Here is a 21797-nt window from a genome sequence, read left to right on the forward strand (position 1 = left end):
TTAAATAATAATGCTCTGAAATTAGCTAAGCCTTTTCCCTCTCTGTCTCGTTTTTTTTCTCCATTTCTCCGCATTGAACATTGTAATGCAACTTAGTTAATGTAGTTCAATCCGTGATTTATGTTGTGTTACGTTTGATTGTAAAATTTGAAAAGATAAAAAGAACAGATAAGCTGTAAAAAGAGCCATCTTCGCCTCTTTAATTTGTTAATCTATGAACCAGCAAGTCATAGTTCAATAAAAAACATACGCAACTAATTTAAAAAAATCAAAATGTAGTTTTGTTAAACCAATGCGCAGATATTATGCGCTTGATTCACGCCTACAGGCTTTGTTATACATTTGCGTAGTCAAATCAACATTTCTTGCGTAGTTTTTAATAATATCACGAACAAAAAAATTAAGCGGCCAAAATTTATAAACTTAATTGAAAACTATAATAAGATCAAGAAAAGCGCTCGTTTAAGTATGTAAACGCATAAACAATGTTTGGTTCGAAGGCTTTGCTAAAAATGGACTTAGTTTTGATAAGAACGTTCACAAGAACAGTCGCAACTATGTTTTCATTTATTCATTGTTATCCTGGGCGAACTCCGTCGGATATCTTGCCGATATTTTTTTTGAATAACGTTTGTGTTCCAGGAACACCACCAATATTTTTACGCCCTTCAAGATTTTGAAAGAAGACATTATCCGTTCAAATCTTGTTAAAAATTGCAAGTCTGTTCTTTGTTCTGATAGCGCTCATATTGTAAGCTTCTGGACTCTAATAGGGTTCAAAATTTCTACTATTTTTTCAAGATTTCTTTCCACATTATACGTTTCGCCACAATATTTTTGCATAATTTTTGCAATATCTCGGAAAAATAAACGTCGGAGTTCGATTAGGTTAGATTTGAAAAACTGCTGACATGGATTATGACATCTGACCAACTCCTGTTCTGTGAGGAAGTGAATTAGAATCTCAATCATGAGTGGGAGTGAAAGTGGGGGTGGGAGGGGAAGCAGGGGAACGAGAAAAGTGAAGAAGGATGCTGATGGGTTCCTCTATGACGATGACCCCGACTACCCAAGATACTATCTGGTGAGTGCGGTGTCAAAAAAATACAGACCACTTGTTTTGTGTCTTGTTCGCCCAGGTCCATACCCCGACATTCAAGCATGATATTAGACAGTCCTCAATTAGAAGACAAATTCGAAATCTCAAATTACATTTATCAGGTTTTTCAAATTGCTTTGTATCAGTTCTCATAATCTCTGTTGTAGCTTCATCAAGCATTATTTATACAAAACCTATTCCGTCAAGAATCATTGTATATTTTTAATGAGTTTCACGATTTCCAGAATGCTGGTCACGGCATTTGAAACACAGATCATGTTAAATTGCAGAACATGTTCCTGGTCTTTGTCTGCCGAGTCTGGTTCATTAACAGGTCTTTGTCTGCGCAGAATGATCTAATCTATTAAATGGTTTTCTTATAAATTAAATGGTTTTTTGATCTATTAAATGGGCAGAAAGATTGACGACAAGGTCTTTGTCTACGCAGATTGTTTTGTTAACGGACTTTTGTCTACGAAGCATGATTTATTAACAGGTCTCTGTCTGCGAAGAATAATATATAGATAAATCTTTCTCTGAAAAGCATGACTTAAAGAAGCGTTTGCATAGCGCGTGATTCATGCTTGCGGAATCTAACATCGCTGATTGCAATTACATCAACTCAACTTTACTTACAACAATTACATCCAGGCTTTCACTACAAAAATTGGATCAAAACATAAATGAGGGGATTCATGTAATGTCTGAAATATCAATGAGGCACAAAATCATTCACAGGAAGTTTATGATCATCCACGTTTTACCACAAAATTAGACCATTTTGGAAACACCCCCTTATCTGTAACACTCTATCAGAAACTTATTCGCAAGCATTTCCAAAGTTAATCAAAAAAGTTGCTGGGAAAGAGGGGGTTGGTAAGTAAATTTTGAATAAACAAATAGAATTTTCTCTAGAGAGGAAAAAAGAGGGCTCTCGGATGTTTTTTTTGCAAGATATTAAAGTATAGTATGCAATACCAAAGTTCACATTAAACCAACGCGCAACCGCAAACTTTTTTTATTTGGTTGAGTGAGTACCTCTGGGCCGTAATGGTAGGTATAACACGATTATCATATTTTAAAAAAATCGTCAAGGACAAAATGATCATAGCATTCATATGACGCACCATTCTCGTCGCCGTTGGTGCTTAGATGAAATGTTTGTCTGTTGTGAAATTCTTCTCGGTCTATTAGTTCAGGTCTCTTATCATGAAACCTAAATTTTCGCTTCCAAATATTTTTTATTCGATACGAGAATTGGACCGAGAAAGCCATTTTGGATGTTCCCAAAAAATTTAACTCCAGGGTGCCAGAATAAGCACATGAGTTTTTTAAAATTTTCTGATGCAGGTTTATTAGGTTCCAGTAGACACACACGATAATAACTCATATTTCCCAAACAAAAACTAGTTTAATAATTATCATTTCGGACAGAGACATTTTTTTAAAATAATGCTTAGTAGACAAAATCTCGCTCATAAATATTCCTAAAAACATTGGATCTAAAAAAACAGTGTTCCCTGTTCATGTGTAACCAGTATTGTTTTGTACGTCACATAGAGAAATTTATTGCAAATCAAATATTTTATTTGAGTACTATCTAGATTTGAATAATGTCGCTCAGTGTTGAAAGCCTCAGAGCGCAACCGCCGGGATTGAAAAATATCGTTTTATCTCCTGGAAACTGCTGCAAAATGATGCTAGATAGGAGCAAAGATTCGAGAAATATATGCTTTTGAATTCCTCTCAATGCAAAGCAATTCTGACAAACACGACAAGTTGTAGCAGAAAGTTTTCATATTTCTACTGGAAAACTTGGGGGGGGGCTTCAAGTTTTGGCATCCATGAAAGTTAATTAATCGTTCAAGTTTAGACTTCAAATTCATTGGTTCAGTATCGAAACTTTTATTTGGTGCAAATCTTAAAAAAGTAATTTGCATGATCCATTGTATCGAAAACATACTCAATTTATTTTGCAAATGCGAATCTGGAAAACAAAAACAAAATCCTGACCCGAACAGTTTTGGGGATTAAAAATATTAGTATAAAAATTGATGACTTTGTCGTTTCATATCACACAAAATTACAACTTCTACAATCAAATATTGCGTTTGTCATATAAAAATTTAATATAAAAATATTAAAGTGCATCAAAATTTTTTTGTAATTGTACAGTAAGAAGACTTTAAAGGTTTGCGTTTTTGTAAATCTAGTTTTATCACTATATTCAAAAATAATATATAAAAAGTTATCATTCTCCATAATTTTGCGCTTGCTCAAACAATTGACGGCAACGTTGCTTCTCGATTCTATAAAAATTTTCTATTACAACATTTAAGATAAGATATTTGAAATGTAGCTGTAGGAACCAAGAACTCAAAATTTTATTGTTCCGACCCCACTTGTGGGGGGGGGGAGGAACTATATACTCAAATGGGTTTTTTTTTTGTTCCGTGAATTTTGGCCGACCGATTTATTCATCGTAGAGAAATGTGCGTGGTATCATTAAAAAGCTCGTCCAGCGTAGAATTCGAAATTAAAAAGATTTTTTTGAATTTCGTTTTTTTTCGAGGAGTTATCGAGGTTTAAAGTTTCATGTGAACACTGGATATTTGGGTCACTTTTGCTCACTTTTACCGTAATTTTCGTTCGAATTAACGTTTTTTCTACGAAAAATTTAATTCAAAACGAGATTTCACGCCAAAAAGTAAATCAATTTTAGGTTTTCAATAGACCAAAGGAGATAATAAAGACTAGTTCTAGCCTTAGAGGGAAGTTTAATATATAAAAAAAAATCGAATTACGTTTGGGAGCTCTTTTTTTTTAGAAAATTTTGCAATTTTTTTGTTTTTTCAAGTCAGCTAGAGAATACGAGACACTTTTAATATCGAAGATCCGTTAATGACAAACCTCTTTTACGATCAAATGAAGCCCAATGAACAAAAAATTTGTTTTAAAGGTATCGCTCATTTTTTTTTGGACTCGTATCTCAAATTTCGTAATTTCAAATGAAATTTTGATTTTTTTTGAGGTTTTACTAAAGTTTTATAATCCTATGGCATATACTTGTTGACTAAAGGTGCAATAAATTTGCTAATGAGCATTAAGTGAACCTATCTAGTGCTTTGAGTCGACAGCTAATGGCTGTTAAGACTTTGAAAATAAATTTTCGAAAGTTTTTTAAAACTAGTAAATTATAAACTTATTTTTGTGAACTGTAAGTTCGTCTCAGTAAAAACAGGATTGAACTCCTTCATACCATTGCAACATAAGTTAATCTCATCGGCGGCTTTATCAAATAACTATTGGTTATACGTCTTCAATGCCACAAGATTTCAAATTTTTTAAAATTTTTTTTGGACATTTGGTTTTATTGGTTCATTTTGAAATCTTATCACGTCATCTTAATATTGATGGCTACATCTTCCTTTAGTGAAGACGTCCAAAGGATCATAGATAAAACTTTCTGAGAAAAAGATATGGTTTAAATGGCTTCAACACTTTCTTCTCCCATTTTTCTAAAGAAATTTTGGTTTTTGCCTGTATTTGTTGTTTTTTTTCTTAGTCATAAGACATATTGTGATGTCTTATTGATTACCTAGGCATCATAAACATCCTTGTTTTCACATCGTGGCATAGCTGACTGTATTCATCGAATTCTATGAAAGCTTTTGAGTTTAATGGCTGTTAAGACTTTAAAAATATTTTTTTACTTTTTTTTTGAACATAAATCAATCTTAAGCTTATTTTCGTGGATTGTAAGTCAGTCTCGGTAATGACAGAACCGCTTTTTTTCTACATCAGCAAAAATTTATCTAGTTAGCGGTTTTGTCTTCTAACTATTGGTTTTTTTGACTTCGGTGCACGAGTTTTCATAATTTTTATATTTTTTGGATTTTTTTTAGTAATTTTGGTTCCTTTTGAAATCGTATTACATTATCCTAATATTGATAGCTCCCATTGGCTTAGTGAAGACGTTCAATAGGTCGTTGAAAAAATTTTCAGAGAAAAAAGCTTATGGTTTAAATAGCTTCGACACTTTCTTCTCTCAATTTTCTACCGAACTTTTGGATTTTGCCTGTTTTTGTTGTTGTTTTCTTAGTCAATGACTTGTTATAATGTCTTATTGATAAATTTTGAATGACAAACATCCTAATCGTCACATCATCTAGGCATAATTTAGCGTATTAAATGCCTTCCGTTGAAAGCTGTAGAATTTTTTGACTTTGATACTATGGGTTTTCTCAAAAATTTCGTGGTTTTAATGTATTTCTCTTTGCCATACGACTTATTGTGATGAGTTATTGATGTCACATGAATGAAACCTATGATTGCTATTTCATCGAGGCAGAATTTAGTGTGTTTAATTAACTTAAAATGTAGCATTTATTTTAAATTCAAACATCTATTTTTGTTATCTCTTCATTTGGTTGACAATTAAGTCAAAAATGTAGATGAGCTCGGGTCGGAACATCATGTGCGCACGCACATTAACGAGCCGCCTTGTTGTCTTTTTTGATTAAAAATTTCAGCCTTAAAGATGAATTTGAAGAAAATCGCTTTTGATTATTACAAATGCATCTTTTTTTCTGATGCCCCTTTAAGGGATTGGTTAACAATTGTTCTCAGATAAGCAAATAACCAAACGAAGAGTTTGGAAAGAAAATAATTATAAGGTTTTTGTATGACATTGCCGGATACGAATGTGTTGCTTCTGTGATCAGCTGCTTACCCCTTGACAAAAAAACATCTGACTAGTCTTTGGGGGGGGGGGGGGGGGGGGGGGGGGAGGGCTAGTGTTGCGATAGTCAATTTTCAGCGTTTTTCGCCTAAGATATCCCTTAAGATTATCGCTCCGATTTTTTTTTTCAATTTTTATCTAGGGAAAACCATTATATCTCAACAATGGGGCTTTGAGGAAAATTGACCTGTTGGCGAGGTAAGCTTTACAGCCTGTATTTGGTTTTCATTACCCATTACCCGTTAATACTGTCCATAAAAAGAATGTTCCTGGCTTTGAAAATGTGCAAAATTGGAACAATGTGTTTCAATAAAAAATAATTGGTTCTCATTCGAGAGCTATTAAACGCCAACATATTGCCAATACGAAACGCCCAAAAGTTTGCTAACTAGTTTTGCGAATTTCTACAACCCAAACTTAGATGAAATTCAAATGTTCAAAGCTAGATAAAAAATGTTGGTTTCATTGTTATAGCGTTCCAAATGGTATCCAGTGGATTTGCTGGCTCTCTACCCGGAGGTCTTTGCGGAGATACTCTCCACCAAGTTGAGGAGAGTGATAAAAGACGCACAAAAAGCAAAGGAGAAAGGGGAGAGTAAACAACAACAACAACAACAAGAGGAAAAGACACACGTGGACTCTGGGAACACGAGAGAAGCGGAAAAAGAAATTCGGCCGGCTGAAGATAAAGAGAGTCATTTCAAATCTAAGGTTGAGCTGTTTTTCTGTATTTCCGATTTGGTTCAGGTTTCTTTTGTACGATATTACAGGCTTGCCTAAGGTCTTGTGTTAAGGTCATAATGCACCCTTTTCCTTCCCCCCCCCCCCGAGTAGTGTAACTCATTTTATAGCTGTGATCATTAAACGTACTGTTGGCCAACAACAAAAAATTTTACGTGAATACTTTTTTTGCATCGGAAAGTCCCATAGAATTAGTTAAAGGCTACATGCAGCTAGCTATCTTTGTTTCCTAAATTTACGAGAGTTTTTTCAGTTTGAGAATTGAACAATTAGTTCTTATGTGTCAGGACAAAACAGTCATGTCCCATACATAAGTAAGTTCCATAAATAAGCATCCCAATGAATGAATCCATCAAAAATTTTACTTCAGTGCGCGTTTGATCAATTCAAGCTGTAATATTTTTCGGTAATATTTTTTCATGAGGTTTATTTTCAGGTATATGGTAGCCCAGTTACCATTGCCAGTATACTCTATAAGGCTAATATTAATTTTTTGGGTCTTGAATTAGTTAACTGAAGCCACAAATATATATATATATATATATATATATATATATATATATATATATATATATATTAGCAATATAGAGTATACTGTCTATGTTAACCCGGCTATTATTTACCTGAAAATAAACCTCTTGAAAAAATATTACAGAAAAACTGTACAAACAAACACACAGTGCGCTCATTAAGAAATATCAAAAAAATTTAATGGGACTTTGACAACCATATTCAAGACCATTCACATTTATAGAACCATGTGAGACATTATGCTATAGAAGAATGTTCTTGGCAAGCCTAGCAAGATCATATACGACATTTTTGTTCGTAACCATATACTTCATGGATATTGTTCACAAGAATGGTCTACCCCCAATTTTTTATCAACTAAAATCAATTCTTTGAATATTTCGGCAATTCAAACTGTCTTTTCCTAGCGATTGTATTGTCTATTATAGCCTGTTCACAAATTTTCAGTTCAACAATTTAACTCTTTGTAATTAGTTAAATAATGAACTATTAATTTTGGTGAATGAAATTGTTTATAGGGAACTACACGCAAACAAGTCTCAGGTCTTCAACGGGTCAACTCAACTATGACGTCAGAGAGACCTATGAGGTATCAAACAGCAGCCAACTCCTCAAAAATCCCCAGATCCGAGTCGCTCAATTATGGCCACCGCAAAACTGCACTTAACCAGTTGGCTGAAAGAGGACGATCTCTTTTAAGCGCGAAATCCGAGCACGAAAAATACGCTTCAACTTACACTTTAAAAGAAACGAACGAGGAACGGCTCCTTAACACGACTCTGAACGAACACGACATCAGCTTTGATTTAGAACCCGAAGTGCAGACCAAAACCAGAAGTCGAGACGAAACTCCATCGCCGAACGCCGAGCGAAGTCTGTCGCAGCGTCGGAAAACGAGCGCGGTGCCAGCTTTGTTCGCTAGTGCCAAAGTTTCCCGAGCAAACTCAAAGAAAGAAAAATTTTTCAGCACAAATTTGGCACCAATTATGGGCGGCTTTTCAACAGTAGACGTTAACTCTGAAATTCCAACAGCGGCCCAGCTTACCGTTCCCTTTTTCTACAAGGGAAAAACGAGAAAAGAAAGTCGCCCAGAGTCAGACTCGAACCCAATTCTGTGTGCTAAATGCCGGAAGCTTTTGACGAGTGAAGACAATGATACATCACCTCAGGTTCTAAATCTCAAGCAAAGTGCAATAAATGATGAAAAGGAGGAAACTCAGAATAATAATCTGATCTCAGGTTCAAATGATGGCTGCAGTTATAAACCAATAACTAGTTCTTCAGCTGACGCATTGTTCACAAAGCTTTCTAACCCGCAGACAAGTCCCCTCAGTTTCCCACAGGTGCGTGATTGAAGTTAATAAGTCATCATTTCTTTTTCTTGGACCACTGAAACGAAATTTGATATACTGTGCCGAGATGCCTAGATGGAAAAAACTTTGTATTCTGGAGAGAATTTGAATTATTAAAAAATATTTTTGGTCCTTTTTGGCTTATAACTATTAACACGCCTTCTTAAAATATACAAGAATTATAATTTTTAAAACCTGGCATCTTTGGTCAGTTTTTTCCATTAATTTTGCACCGAGAGTACTATCCAGCAGTCCTAAATTAAATAATTAATTGGATTTTGTTTTTTTTCAGAAGATATCTGGCTACAAGAGGAAGAAATTAAACAACGCGCTGGATTTAACAGAAATTACAGGTGAGGAATTCGGTAACTCTTCAAATTATGAGGACTGAAATTTAGGTGAACAAAATTTCACCTTGCTCAAAAAATGAATCATAAGAAGTATTGAACCGGGTTTTAGTAGGATATTTTTTGCCAAATTAAAGGACGCAGGAATAACCGAACTCATCTTGAAACACACGCTTGCTAGATCTGCCCCTATGTTCTGCCACATTTCAAACATGCAAGTTGATCCGCTTCTCAAGTTGAATTTGCAAAGTGTTCTGACATGCAGCTCATACCACTGTGCGGTTCGCCATTAGTCCGTAACACAAACTGAACGAATCCACTCTTAAATGACGCCCATATTGACATGAGAATTGAATAGAGAAAAGTTTTGGACTTAAACACGGAGCAGAATAAATCATTAACTGAAATTTATAATAAAATATGAACGGAAAACATACAGATTTTGACAGAACGATGCAGAGCTATATCCAGGATGATATGCTCGAGCTAGGCAACCTCTGATCAGACTGACTCGCGTCGCGTATGGGAGTATCAGAAACACTTGGTTCGCAAAATGATTTGCCAGACTTACTTGAGTTGCCAACTGGAACTGCCAGAATAACATGAGTTGCGCACTTATGATACCAGACTGACTTTGGTCTCACATGGGGATTCCCCGACTGACACTTTTAACCGTTGAAGTAACAGTAATCATTGGTAAAATGCATGCATTCTTTTATATAAACGTAGTTTGATGTATATGGTTTTTGAGTTCTTCAGTGAAAAATGTTAGCTCTTGACAAAAAATTTCTCAGCTCAACTTCAATTACGAACGCTGTCTTTAGCCTCGTTTTGATGTTTATCAAGTAATATTGGGAAGTGCTCTTCAGAAAACAGTCCCCTTGGGGATTAATTATCTTTTATTTTCTGTGGGGGACTGGTTGTTTTCTTGGCTGGACCATCTTGATTCTGAACAGAATTTCAGACTCTGAAAATATTTAAGATCAGACAGTACAGACTCTGGAAAGGGCTCTGTTCAGACGTTCTATATCGTGCCACAAAATTTTCCTGCCTCCAGACAACGCTATTGTCAGGTTATTCAGATTCTGGGCGGAGCTCTGATCAGACGGCAGAGATTGCTTTGATAAGAACATGAAGACTGTGGATGGGACTCTGGTCAAATTTCCCAGACATTATATAGTCTTAGAGATATTTGACTAATTTTATTTGCTAAATACACGTAAAATTGCCAAACTTTGCAGATTTTACTGAATTCCGCAAAATTTGAAAATATGAAAATAATGTCAAGGTACTATCCCCAACATTTTAAAACATTGATTTCACTGAAAAATATTTAAAGCAGAATCTGCGCCTTTTTCTAGTTGAATGCAGTCATTGAAGGTAATTTTAGTCCACAAAATGTTTTATTGTGGTTAAAAAATGATACTTTTCTGGGTATATTGCACTATGTTTTATTTAGTTCTACAGTGTGCCACAATTTAGTATTCCACAAATGTGTCAATTGGCAATGTTGGTACACAAAACAATTTCAATGTGATCAGAAAAATATATGAATATGTCAAATCATGAAATTTGTGTCTGGTTCAAATACGAAATAATGTTTGCATAGAGTAACCTCAAGTATATCTTAGGACTTCTTAATCGCTGTCAATAAAAAAAATTATCTGTGCAAAAATATTTTAAATTTGAAAGTAATACGATCCTTGTCAATGCGAGAACAATCTTATGGAATTATTTAAACTAAAGTCTGCCATAACAATTTTAGTTCTTTCAATTTAAAAAATTTATGATTTTAAAAATTTTTGAATGATTTTTGGACAAAAATGTACAAAACCGACACAATTAAAAGTCTGTGTTTGCATTAGAAAAAAAAAACGAAGACTGCCATGCCACGTTCTCTGAGCCTCTTAACTAATAGGATTAAGAAGAAAACTATGATTTATATATTGAAATATATTTTAAATGTGTCAGCTCGTGCCTAAACAAATACTCTTCCAATAATTGTTCAAATTTTATTAATATCTTTGCAAATAATATAACTGAGAAACGCCAGAGAATTTCTTAATTCCTAAGATTAGAATCATCTAACAACATTTTGAGTTTATGCTTCCGAATGATTAAATTTCCATGTCGGAAGAGGGGGTATATCTGCAAAATCTAATTTTGAAGCAGACGAGTCAATCATCTCCTTGTCTCTCAAACGAAAACAGGAACAAATTTTTTCTTATTTTTGCTGAAATTTTTTCTTGTGATTTCCAGGAGCATTTGTTGAATGTTACGTACAAACCATAGTTTCTTCCAACTTTAGTTAGTTGAGGAAAATTGTGTGAGAGGTTTCATTAAATGTCAGCAATTCTTAAAACTGCACTGATGTGACCCAAAAGACAGCAAGTTCATTTCAATAATCTTTTCATTAAATCTAGTCCTTCTGCTTCAGGCACTAATAAAAAAGAAACCAAGGCTTCTTCATGGCATGAATTTCTCATGCAGGGAAATCGGAGGAAGTCTTTGAAAAAGACTTCCTTTTCTTAATATGAGAGCATCAATGTTTATATTCAAAAACCTAACTACTCCTCAGTTCAAAAAATTTTGAGAACAAATGACGACAAAATAATTTCAGAAATTGTGTTTACAAAATTGATCTAAAAACAAGTTCCTAAAGAATATTTCCAGAACTAAACATCATTAATTGAATCCTTTTAAATTTGTTTGTTCCATATCTGTTTTGTTCTCATGGCTCCCGTAAAAGTCGTAGGACGTTTATTGAATTATTGTTCCGACCCCACTTGTGGGCGGAGGAACTATATACTCAAATGGGTTTTTTTTGTTCCGTGAATTTTGGCCGACCGATATGTTCATCGTAGAGAAATGTGCATAGTATCATTAAAAAGCTCGTCCAGCGTAGAATTCGAAATTAAAAAGATTTTTTAGAATTTCGTTTTTTCGAGGAGTAATCGAGGTTTAAAGTTTCATGTGAACACTTGATATTTGGTTCACTTTTGTTCACTTTTACCGTAATTTTCGTTCGAATTAACGTTTTTTCTACGAAAAATTTAATTCAAAACTAGATTTCACGCCAAAAATTTAATCAATTTTAGTTTTTTAATAGACGAAAGGAGATAATAAAGACTAGTTCTAGTCTTAGAGGGAAGTTTAATATAAAAAAAAATTCGAATTACGTTTGGGAGCTCTTTTTTTAGAAAATTTTGTTGTTTTTTTTTTAAAAAAATTTTTTTGTTTTTTCAAGTCACCTAGAGACTACTAGACACTTTTAATATCGAAGTTTCATTAATGACAAACCTCTTTTACGATCAGATGAAGCCCAATGAACAAAAAATTTGTTTCAAAGGGATCGCTCATGTTTTTTTTTGGATTCGTATCTCAAATTTCGTAATTTCAAATGAAATTTTGAAATATTTTTTGAGGTTTTACTAAAGTTTTATAATCCTATGGCTTAAACTTGTTGACTAAAGGTGCAATAGATTTGCTAATGAGCATTAAATGAACCTATCTAGTGCTGTGAGTGGACAGCTAATGGCTGTTAAGACTTTGAAAATTAATTTTCGATTTTTTTTTAAAAAATTAGTAAATCATAAACTTATTTTTGTGAACTGTAAGTTCGTCTCAGTAAAAACAGGATTGAACTCCTTCATACCACTGCAACATAAGTTAATCTCATTGGCGGCTTTATCAAATAACTATTGGTTATACGTCTTCAATGCCACAAGATTTAAAATTTTTTTAAAATTTTTTTGGACATTTCGTTTTATTGGGTAATTTTGAAATCTTATCACGATATCCTGATATTGATGGCTACATCTTCCTTTAGTGAAGACGTCCAAATGATCATAGATATATTTTTCTGGGAGAACAATATGGTTTAAATGGCTTCAGCATTTTCTTCTCCCATTTTTCTAAAGAAATTTTTGTTTTTGCCTGTATTTGTTGTTTTTTTTTTCATAGTCATAAGACATATTGTGATGTCTTAGTGATTACCTAGACATGAATAACATCCACCTATTCACCTCGTGGCATAGCTGAGCGTATTCATTGAATTCTCATGAAAGCTTTTGAGTTTAATGGCTGTTAAGACTTTAAAATATTCTTTTTTTTGAAATTTTTTTGAACATAAATCAATCTTAAGCTTATTTCCGTTGACTGTAAGTCAGTCTCGGTAATAAAAGAACTGCTTTTCTTACATGAACAACAATTTATCTAGTTAGCGGTTTTGTCTTCTAACTATTGTTTTTTTTTTTACTTCGGTGCACGAGTTTTCATAATTTTTATAATTTTTGGATTTTTCTGGTAATTTTGGGTCCTTTTGAAATCGTATTAACTTATCCTAATTTTGATAGCTCCCATTGGCTCAGTGAAGACGATCAATGGATCGTTGAAAAAGTTTTCAGAGAAAAAAGCTTATGGTTTAAATAGCTTCGACACTTTCTTCTCTCAATTTTCTACCGAACTTTTGGATTTTGCCCGTTTTTGTTGTTGTTTTCATAGTCAATGACTTGTTGTAATGTCTTATTGATAACTTTTGAATGACAAAAATTCTAGTTGTTACATCATCTAGGCATAATTGAGCGTATTAAATGCCTTCCGTTGAAAGCTGTAGAATTTTATTGCTTTGATACTACGGGTTTTCTCAAAAATTTCGTGGTTTTGATGTATTTTTTCTTTGCCATAGGACTTATTGTGATGAATTATTGATGTCACATAAATGAAACCTATGATTGCTATTTCATCGAGGCAGAGTTTAGTGTATTTAATTAACTCCGTTGAAATTAATTGAATTTAATGTCTTTGATACTAGGGCTTTTCCAAAAAACTTCGTTGTTTTAATATCTTTGTTTATATTTGTTGCTTTTCAAGTCATTTTGTAACAATAGAAACAATCATCTTGCTGTTAAAAAATAAATGAAAATAAAAGAGTTTATACTGAAAAGTTCATTCTCTAATGGCTTTGAAACTTTTCTCGCTTAATTTTTGTGAGTTTTCTGTTTTTGCTTTTTTTTTATTTTTAGGTAGCCGTGAAATTCTGATCGATCTCATAAACCTGTAATGTTGCCCATAAACCTGTAATGAGTTTAAAGCCAATAGTCGTAAAAATTATGATATTATACATCTTCAAAGATTTTTCAAACTTTTCAGTTTTTTTGTTCTTTTCGTCAACTTATTCTCGTCATTGAGAAGTCCACTCCAATTCCTTGAATTTCAAAAAACAACTTATCTACTAATATTATGTCGTAACTGATGTTTTGTTTGGTGGACATTATGCGTTTTCATAAAAAATATTGTGAATGGTGTATTTGTGTTTCTTTTTTTCTCTTCTTTTAGCTTATTCAGGTAATAACAGATCCCAATGATTTTCAAATGTGGCCCAAATGAACGAGTTTCTTTTCTCTTTCAGTATAATTTTAGCTGAATAAGTATAAATGTAAACTGAAAAAAAATTAAATAAAATTCAGATAATAGCTAATGATTTTAATGGCTTCAATAATTTATGTTATTGTTGGTAATTTTTTGAGATTTTCTGCTTCTTTGTGTAAATTGTTGGTTTTTTTTGAGATTTTCTGCGTGTTTAGTTCCTTCCTATAGTTTAGTCTTAGCAATAACAGGTCCCATTAGTTTCATATTGACTTTTTATTAAATTCATCAAGAATTATTTTGTTAAAAATTTAAAGATTTTTTAGACTTTTGAAATTATTTGGTTTAAGAAATGTTGATTGATCTTTGACTTTAACCTCATTTTCTTCTCTATGTCAACTTTTTACCTAATCTCATTATGAAAAACATACATCTGCTGTATAGTTAGCAAAAACTAAATTTGTGGAGTTAAGGTTTTATCTGATTGCATTTTGACGTTGTTACTGGGTGCTTTTAAAATTTTATATATTTGGTTTCTGCTGTGAAAATTTTGTTTTTGCATATTTTGTTGTTTGCTGTATTCTCTCGTAGTCTTTTTATCGGTAGATCTCGTGAGCGCTGAAATGAGAAATGGCATTATGTAATTCAATTTGTAGTTAGGTTTTGAAGCATTTTTTTAAAATTCAAACATCTATTTTTGTTATCTCTTCGTTTGGTTGACAATTAAGTCAAAAATGTAGATGAGCTCGGGTCGGAACATCATGTGCGAACGCACATTAACGAGCCGCCTTGTTTTTCTGAAAATTAAATTTCATGATTGAATAATTATACTGCCAACTAATTAATATCTTGCCTTCTAATGTATCATTAAACTAGTTAGAGGTTTGAATGTTCGGTTCCAAGCGTTTGGTTCTATCTTGCCAACAATGTGTCTGCTGATCATAGTGTTTAACTACGCACTTTGTGCATTTTACCTACGCAATTTGTGCAAACCTCAGTTAGTGGATGTAATTAATCACTTTGTGTATTTTTTTGTTCACTTGGGTGACTTTAGCGATTCGCTTTAAAATAAAATGGCAAAAATTTGCTGAAATATATTGTTTTAGAAATATGAATCACGATAGACCGAAATTGCATAAAATCTCTGAAAATGAACTCATTCTTATTTCTTGAAAATGAACTCATTCGCAAGAAGCTGAAATGTATTTTACTCCAATCTCATCATATGAAATTCGCAAAAAAATTATTCAATGACATTAAATTTTTTGACGTATAACTTTGCCGTAGTTCTGCTGTCATATAAAGTATCCAATTTTAAGAAAAAAGCTGAACAAGGCAAGTTTGAGTAATTTTTTTCCCTAAATCAGGTGTTGAGAACTTTATTCGAGGTAAAGTTTATTATCGTTTTATGAAATACTAATCGCATTTTTGTAAATGGAAGCATAATTGTGAGTAGAATAAAATTTTGAGCAGCAATTATTGTGAGCAGAAATTATGGTAGAATAAAATTTGCATTCAGTTTATACATTTTATTCAGTTTAATGCTAAATTCTTCATGAAAGTTGACAATAATAAAAAACTGATCGTAATGAAAACGGGAAAACGGGTGTGACAAGAGATTGCCAAAACTTATAAGCATCATTAATACTTTCGTTAAGACTACAGGGACGCTTTTAAACCAATTAGTATCTGATCACTTAGTATCTCACTGGAAGAGATGTGCATAAATTTATTTATTTTTCATTATCCACTGGTGGTATAGGTAAAGATTGTTCTTTTAGGTGACGATTCTATCTCACGAAGTTGTCCCAATATTTTCTACAAGTTTGTCGGTACGTTTCTTTACTTTTATTTATCACGTAATTCTCAAAAAGCTCTATATCAAAAATTGTTATTCATGATATTTTTTTGTAGAACGGGAGCGCAGATACAGCACCGAACCAGATTCTGAACGAATCCCGCGAGATAAAGACAACAAAAACGACTCTACTAAAATTGACCGGCTTTCGTCCGAACAAATAAACTCTGGTGCTTCTAATCTGGCGATGCCACCAGTTAGCGCTTCTGAAGGTCAAATAGATTCAATAAAAACGGAAGAAATCATGCAGACAGCTCAGGTGACATTTGAGCAACCAATCAAATTAGAGAGAGCTTCCTCTGTATGCTCTGACGTCATTAGCAGTTTGTCATGCATTGACAAGTCGAAAAAAATTAGATTGCGCGTGCCTGATTGGGAAAAAGGACACCTGTGCTCCTCAAATTCATCGGCAATCGATCAAACTCCCTCGGCAGCTGAACAACTTAGCTTAAATAAAAATGAAGATTTCAGCAACGCTGCTAGCGAACAATTTTCATTGACCGTTCAAGATCAATCGCTTTCAAAATGTGAAAGAATTGAGTTGCAAAATGAATGCTACGATATTGCTAATAGCTGCAAGTTAAACAGATCCTATCGAGCGAACGTTCACATTTTACCATCAGCTGTACAATTATCATCATCGTCGGAAACAGTTGTAAATGAACCGCAACTAATTGACGTCAGGCAAAACGAACCAACTTTTCAGAAAAAGGAAGAAGTTCAAACTTTACCCGCTGAGAGGGCACAAATTGAAAGCAGAACCAGTGAATCCGAAAGCGTAGATTCATCGTTGGAAAGCTGCACTTCAGTTGAAAATAAGACTTTTGAAAAATGTGCAATTTACAACTTAAGCAAAGCCTCGAAACCGCAGAGAATTTACGTCACCGGATCTCAGAGTAGGAAAAAACGCGCGCGTTTTGCGGACTTGCAGACGTATCCTAACTTCGAGCAGGCACTATACGCTGAAAATTCACCCAATATGACCAGAGCGTTCAAAAACGACATGAGGTCGAAGTATATTGTGACCGAATTTAAAGAAAAAGATATTGAAGTAAATATTGAGGCGCCAGCTGTCAAGAGAGTTGAAGAAAACCCGTTATTTTTGCCCAATTACCCAGAAACACCAAACCGCAAAAACCGGCAAACAGAATTTCACAGAAAAACCAAATCTAACTCACAATTTCCCGACAATGTGGTTTCAAATACTCAATTAAGGCTATCTGGGAGGTCAAAAAGAACCCAGGAACCCCATAATAGTGTTTCAGAAAATATTAATTTAGTTTCATCTACACCAGCTGTTGTTTACTCTTTCAAGTCCGATTTTTGTGACCCTGACTTTGAAGTCGCGGACCCGAGCGAGCGGTCGGTACAAAGTTCCGAACCATCGTCTCGGGAATCGGCGTCTTCATCATCATCGTCGACTCGATTCGTTGACCAATCAGATACGTCCATTAGTCCCTATCATGTAAACATTACGACAATTGTACCCGAAAAAACAAATTTGCTACAGAGCGAACCCGTGAAGAGCTCTCGAAGCAATTCTCTGCATGTTATCAAGTTGGTATCTGAGCCGAAAGACGAGCAACAAACGAATGTGAAGAAATCTAAATCGTTCAGAGTTCAGAATGGAGTGAACAAATTGGCACCAGAACATAATAATGGGGAGAATACTGTTCAGGCACTGAAATACCAGGTATTTTTTACAAAAAAACTATTTTCAGTTTATCGCGCTTGATTTTCTGTCACATTTTTCAGTCACGCCTGGTAATCAAGATAGGATAAGATTAGATTCATTTTTCTAACATTAGGCTCTTGTATATGCAACTTTAACTAAGCTTCACAACAGCAAAAGTCCCAGGATCAAAAAATTGTCTATCGAAAGTTCAATGATTTGACCCCTAATTTTCTATCACAAACAACTCATCTACTGTAATATTTGCAAAAAATCAACCTACAACAGTGTAACAGAACAGTGTTAATTTTTCATTTCCCAACTTTCTGACAACCTTAGAAAAACAACTTAATTGGGTAGTAGAAGCCTGTTACTTTCACCGATTTGACAATTTTTCACTTAGTATCAAACTAGATAATTTGATACTGCCAATTAAACAATTGTTTGAATACAGAACAAATTGACATATAAGAAACCTGCCTTCCGGAGAAGAACAGGACTTAGCTTGCCAACTTATAAGTTTTACAGACATTCAAGAACAAAAACTATTTTTTTTGAAGAGAGGTCAAAAACATCATGGCTGGACAAAAGTGTCATCAGAAGAGGCTTTTCAATTAATAATTGTCTTGAAAAAAGATTAAAGGGGAATGAATTAAACAGGCGGGTTAAAAAAGTCTTCAAAAACCACTTTTTCCAACAATTTCAGAAGGACACAATGGGAAACATTGTCGGCAATGCTTCTCGGAAGACTTTTAGGTTTAACTAACGCTTCATTTGTGAGTTTGTATTCTCACATGGGTGTGTAGAATTTGTTTATTCTATTTAGATAAGAAAACTTTTTATCTGTTACTTCTAATTTACTTATAATTTATGTGCTGCCATTTGTGTTTTTACGCTGCCATTTGTGTTTTTTTAGGTTACCTGACCTATTTATACTCAATTGAAAATTCAGTGTTTTTTTTTAAAAAAAATTGTGCACTATGCTGAGTACTTGTTTCTTGAAATCGTATTCCCACTTTAAAAAACTTTTAAATAAATTTCAAAATTTGTTTCAATTTTCTTGAAAGAAGTAAGGGTCAGCTTGGTTATGAAATGAAAGTTACATTTCATATTGCTTCCTTCTCAACGAGATTTGAAATCTTAATCATTACTTTTCGATTATCATGTCTTTTCGATTTTGTAGAGGCGCTTGTAAGAGGCTTTTTTTTCGTTATAGAGGTTGTTATTTGTTAAGAGAAGAACATCTGCTCAGTAAAAAAACGATTAATTGATTGCTTCAAATAATTACAGGGATCTTTTCTGTTTATGCCCCCAGCTTAGTGAGTTCATATTTTTTTTGCCCCAAGCCCACGTTTCAAATTCTTACAAATTAAATTACTTTACTATGTAATGGCACGCGCTCTGTATTTTAAGGGTGTATAACGTACTGGGGGGCACAAACGGAAAAAACTCAGTTTTTTGCGCTTGTGCCCCCTGTGCGTTATGCTCCCTAAGTTACAGAGCACGTGCTATTACACAGGAAACGTTTATGTAAAAAATATTGCACGTGCGTCTGGAGTGTGCAAATAATATGCATCCACAAAGCTGGGGGGGGAAGCGGAAAAGGTCCAATAAATCTTTGAACGAAAAACTGTTTCCGCCCTGCCAGTTCTTTTAAAAACTGTTGTCGGTCAGTTGACTCTAAGCGCCTTTTTTGTTGACAACCTGAATATTCACATTCTTGCCTAACTTATTATGTAAGACAATCAATTTATAATACCCACAGTTAATCAAGTTTCAAGATTCTTGTCCCTTCTTAACATATTTTACGAAGACGTGGCGTTTTATTGCATTTTCTTGGTTTGCCTATATACAAAGTCATGCATAGTAGCCTGTGAAAATAATTCGTTAATCCAGTTTGTCATCCAATTTTGATAACCGGAGTTGTATGTTGATGTAAATGCCTGGATTCAACTAATTTGATCTGCTAAATACAATTTGATGTGTTCTTAACAAATCAAATGTTTATTGAATTGTTAGCTTTTATAAATTGTCTTAAATTTAACCATCCTTTAAAAAAATTGAATGTGTCGCTGCTAATGGTTTATATACATTTTAATTGGTGGATCAGATTTTTTGGCGCGCAGAAAAACAAGATTAACCGGAAGCCCCATTGACCACGCGTTGGATATTTTTGTCAACAAAACTATTCCGACTCCGCACTTTTTCTGAATATCGGAGACCAAATGTTGAAACGGGAATTTAAAGTCACTCAAACAGGCAGACAAAAAAATCAGTTTTATATTAAATTATTTTAATCAAAATTTTATTGGTTCTGTTTTGTGTTTCCCTATTTTGCAAGAATCTTGCAGGACTTTGCTGGATTATGCGGATTATGCTAAATTTACCACTAGGGTGACGAGCTAACTATCAACATAAGTTTTTCAAGTTGGTCACGGTTTTTATAATTCTCGACAATCACCCATGTATATGTTCAATTGAGGTTTGCCTATTATGACTCTGTTCCATTTCAGCTTGAGCAAGACAAAATTTTTGAGGAAAAACGGCGGATCAGAAAGTTGCTTAGTGGAATGGTTAATTAGCGCCCACCAAATGATTCACTTTTGAGACAATTATGCCGAGATCATGTGAATTTAATAGACAGATGTTTAGCTAAACATAATTGACACTCGAGCACAAATGCTTAGATGAATCAAATTAACTATATTGAAATTTACACATGCAGCAATATTTGCTGAACGCAATTTTTTTTAGTGTTCTGTTTTAAGTTTTACCTGTGATTTTACAGTTTGGTGGGTTCATACTTTGCGCCCACAATTCCACGGGCCATATTCTTACAAAATAAATTACTTTACTATGTAATGGCACGTGGTCAGTATTTGCAGGCTTCATAACGTACTGGGAGGCCCAAAGGGATAAATCCGGATCTTTTCATTTTCTGGCCCCCCCAGTGCGTTATGCCCTCCCAGTTACAGAGCACGTGCTATTACGCAGTGAACCTTTTTGTAAAAATATGGCACGTGCGTTGGGGGGGGGGGTGCAAATAGTATTTATTCACTAAACTGGGGGCTCAAGCGGAAAAAATCCAAAAGTTATGTGAATGAAAAACTGTTTCTGCCCTGCCATTGTTTATAAATACTGTTGTCGGTCAGTTGACTCTAAGCGCCACTTTTGTTTACAACCTGAATATTCACATTCTTGCCTAACTTATTATGTAAGACAATCAGTTGATAATACCCACAGTTAACCTGGTTTCAAGATTCTTGTCCCTTCTTAACATATTTTACAAAGAACGGGCGTTCTATTGTATTTTCTTAACTTGCCTACAAACAAAGACATGCATAGTAGCCTGTGAAAATATTTCGTTAGTCCAGTTTGTCATCAAATTTTGAAAACAGGAGTTGTATGTTGATGTAAATGCCTGGATTCAACTAATTTGATCTGCTAAATACAATTTGATTTGTTCTTAACAAATCAAATGTTTGTTGAATAGTTAGCTTTTGTACATTGTCTTAAATTTAACGACCCTCAGAAAAAATCGTGTGTGTTGCTGCTAATCTTTTATTTACGGCAACACCAATGTATCTATTCAGTTGCTTTTTTGCCTACTATGATTCTGTTGCATTTCAGCTTGAGAACGCGAAGACTTTTGAAGAGAAGCGACGGATAAGAAAGATGCTTAGTGGACTGGTCAATTAGCGCCCACCAAATGAGTCACTTTTGGGAAACTAATGCCGAAATCATGTGAATTAATAGATAGATATTTAGCTAAAAAAGATTTGACACACATGCACAAATGCTTAGATGAATCATATTAAACATATTGGGATTTACACATGCAGCTATATTGGCTGAATACAATTTTTTTTAACGTTTTATCTGTCATTTTGGAGTTTACAGATTTTTTCATTTCTCATTGGATTGGTAAAATGACGTCACATAGCAACAGTAGAACATTCGTGTCTTTCCCGTTATAGCCCCCCCCAACCCCAGCTTGTGATAGTATAACCTATCCCCCAATCATGGTATTTATACCATAATGAGGGGCTATATTTGGGGGGGGGGTGTAAAGGGAAAGACCCGAACATT

At 34.0% G+C, this 21797-nt stretch overlaps 1 protein-coding gene across 3 annotated transcripts; it reads left to right on the plus strand.

Annotated features, from left to right (window-relative positions):
- The first annotated feature begins 417 nt into the window (after positions 1 to 417).
- On the plus strand, positions 418 to 21584 carry LOC142358698 (uncharacterized). Of its 3 annotated transcripts, none has more exons than XM_075410233.1 (8): positions 418 to 595; positions 889 to 1084; positions 6315 to 6551; positions 7631 to 8455; positions 8757 to 8817; positions 15960 to 16010; positions 16093 to 17729; positions 21339 to 21584. In XM_075410233.1, exons 2-8 carry the CDS (start codon positions 971 to 973, stop codon positions 21405 to 21407), a joined length of 2994 nt encoding a protein of 997 aa, XP_075266348.1. In that variant the 5' UTR covers positions 418 to 595; positions 889 to 970; the 3' UTR covers positions 21408 to 21584. The 3 variants fall into 3 exon arrangements, with proteins under 3 accessions (XP_075266348.1, XP_075266340.1, XP_075266357.1); XM_075410225.1 differs by having other exon boundaries at positions 418 to 559; XM_075410242.1 differs by having other exon boundaries at positions 418 to 559; positions 894 to 1084.
- Positions 21585 to 21797: the final 213 nt, after the last annotated feature.

Source organism: Convolutriloba macropyga, chromosome 1 (assembly GCF_964194025.1).
Source record: "Convolutriloba macropyga chromosome 1, txConMacr16.3, whole genome shotgun sequence".
In the NCBI taxonomy this organism is placed as follows: domain Eukaryota; kingdom Metazoa; phylum Xenacoelomorpha; order Acoela; family Convolutidae; genus Convolutriloba; species Convolutriloba macropyga.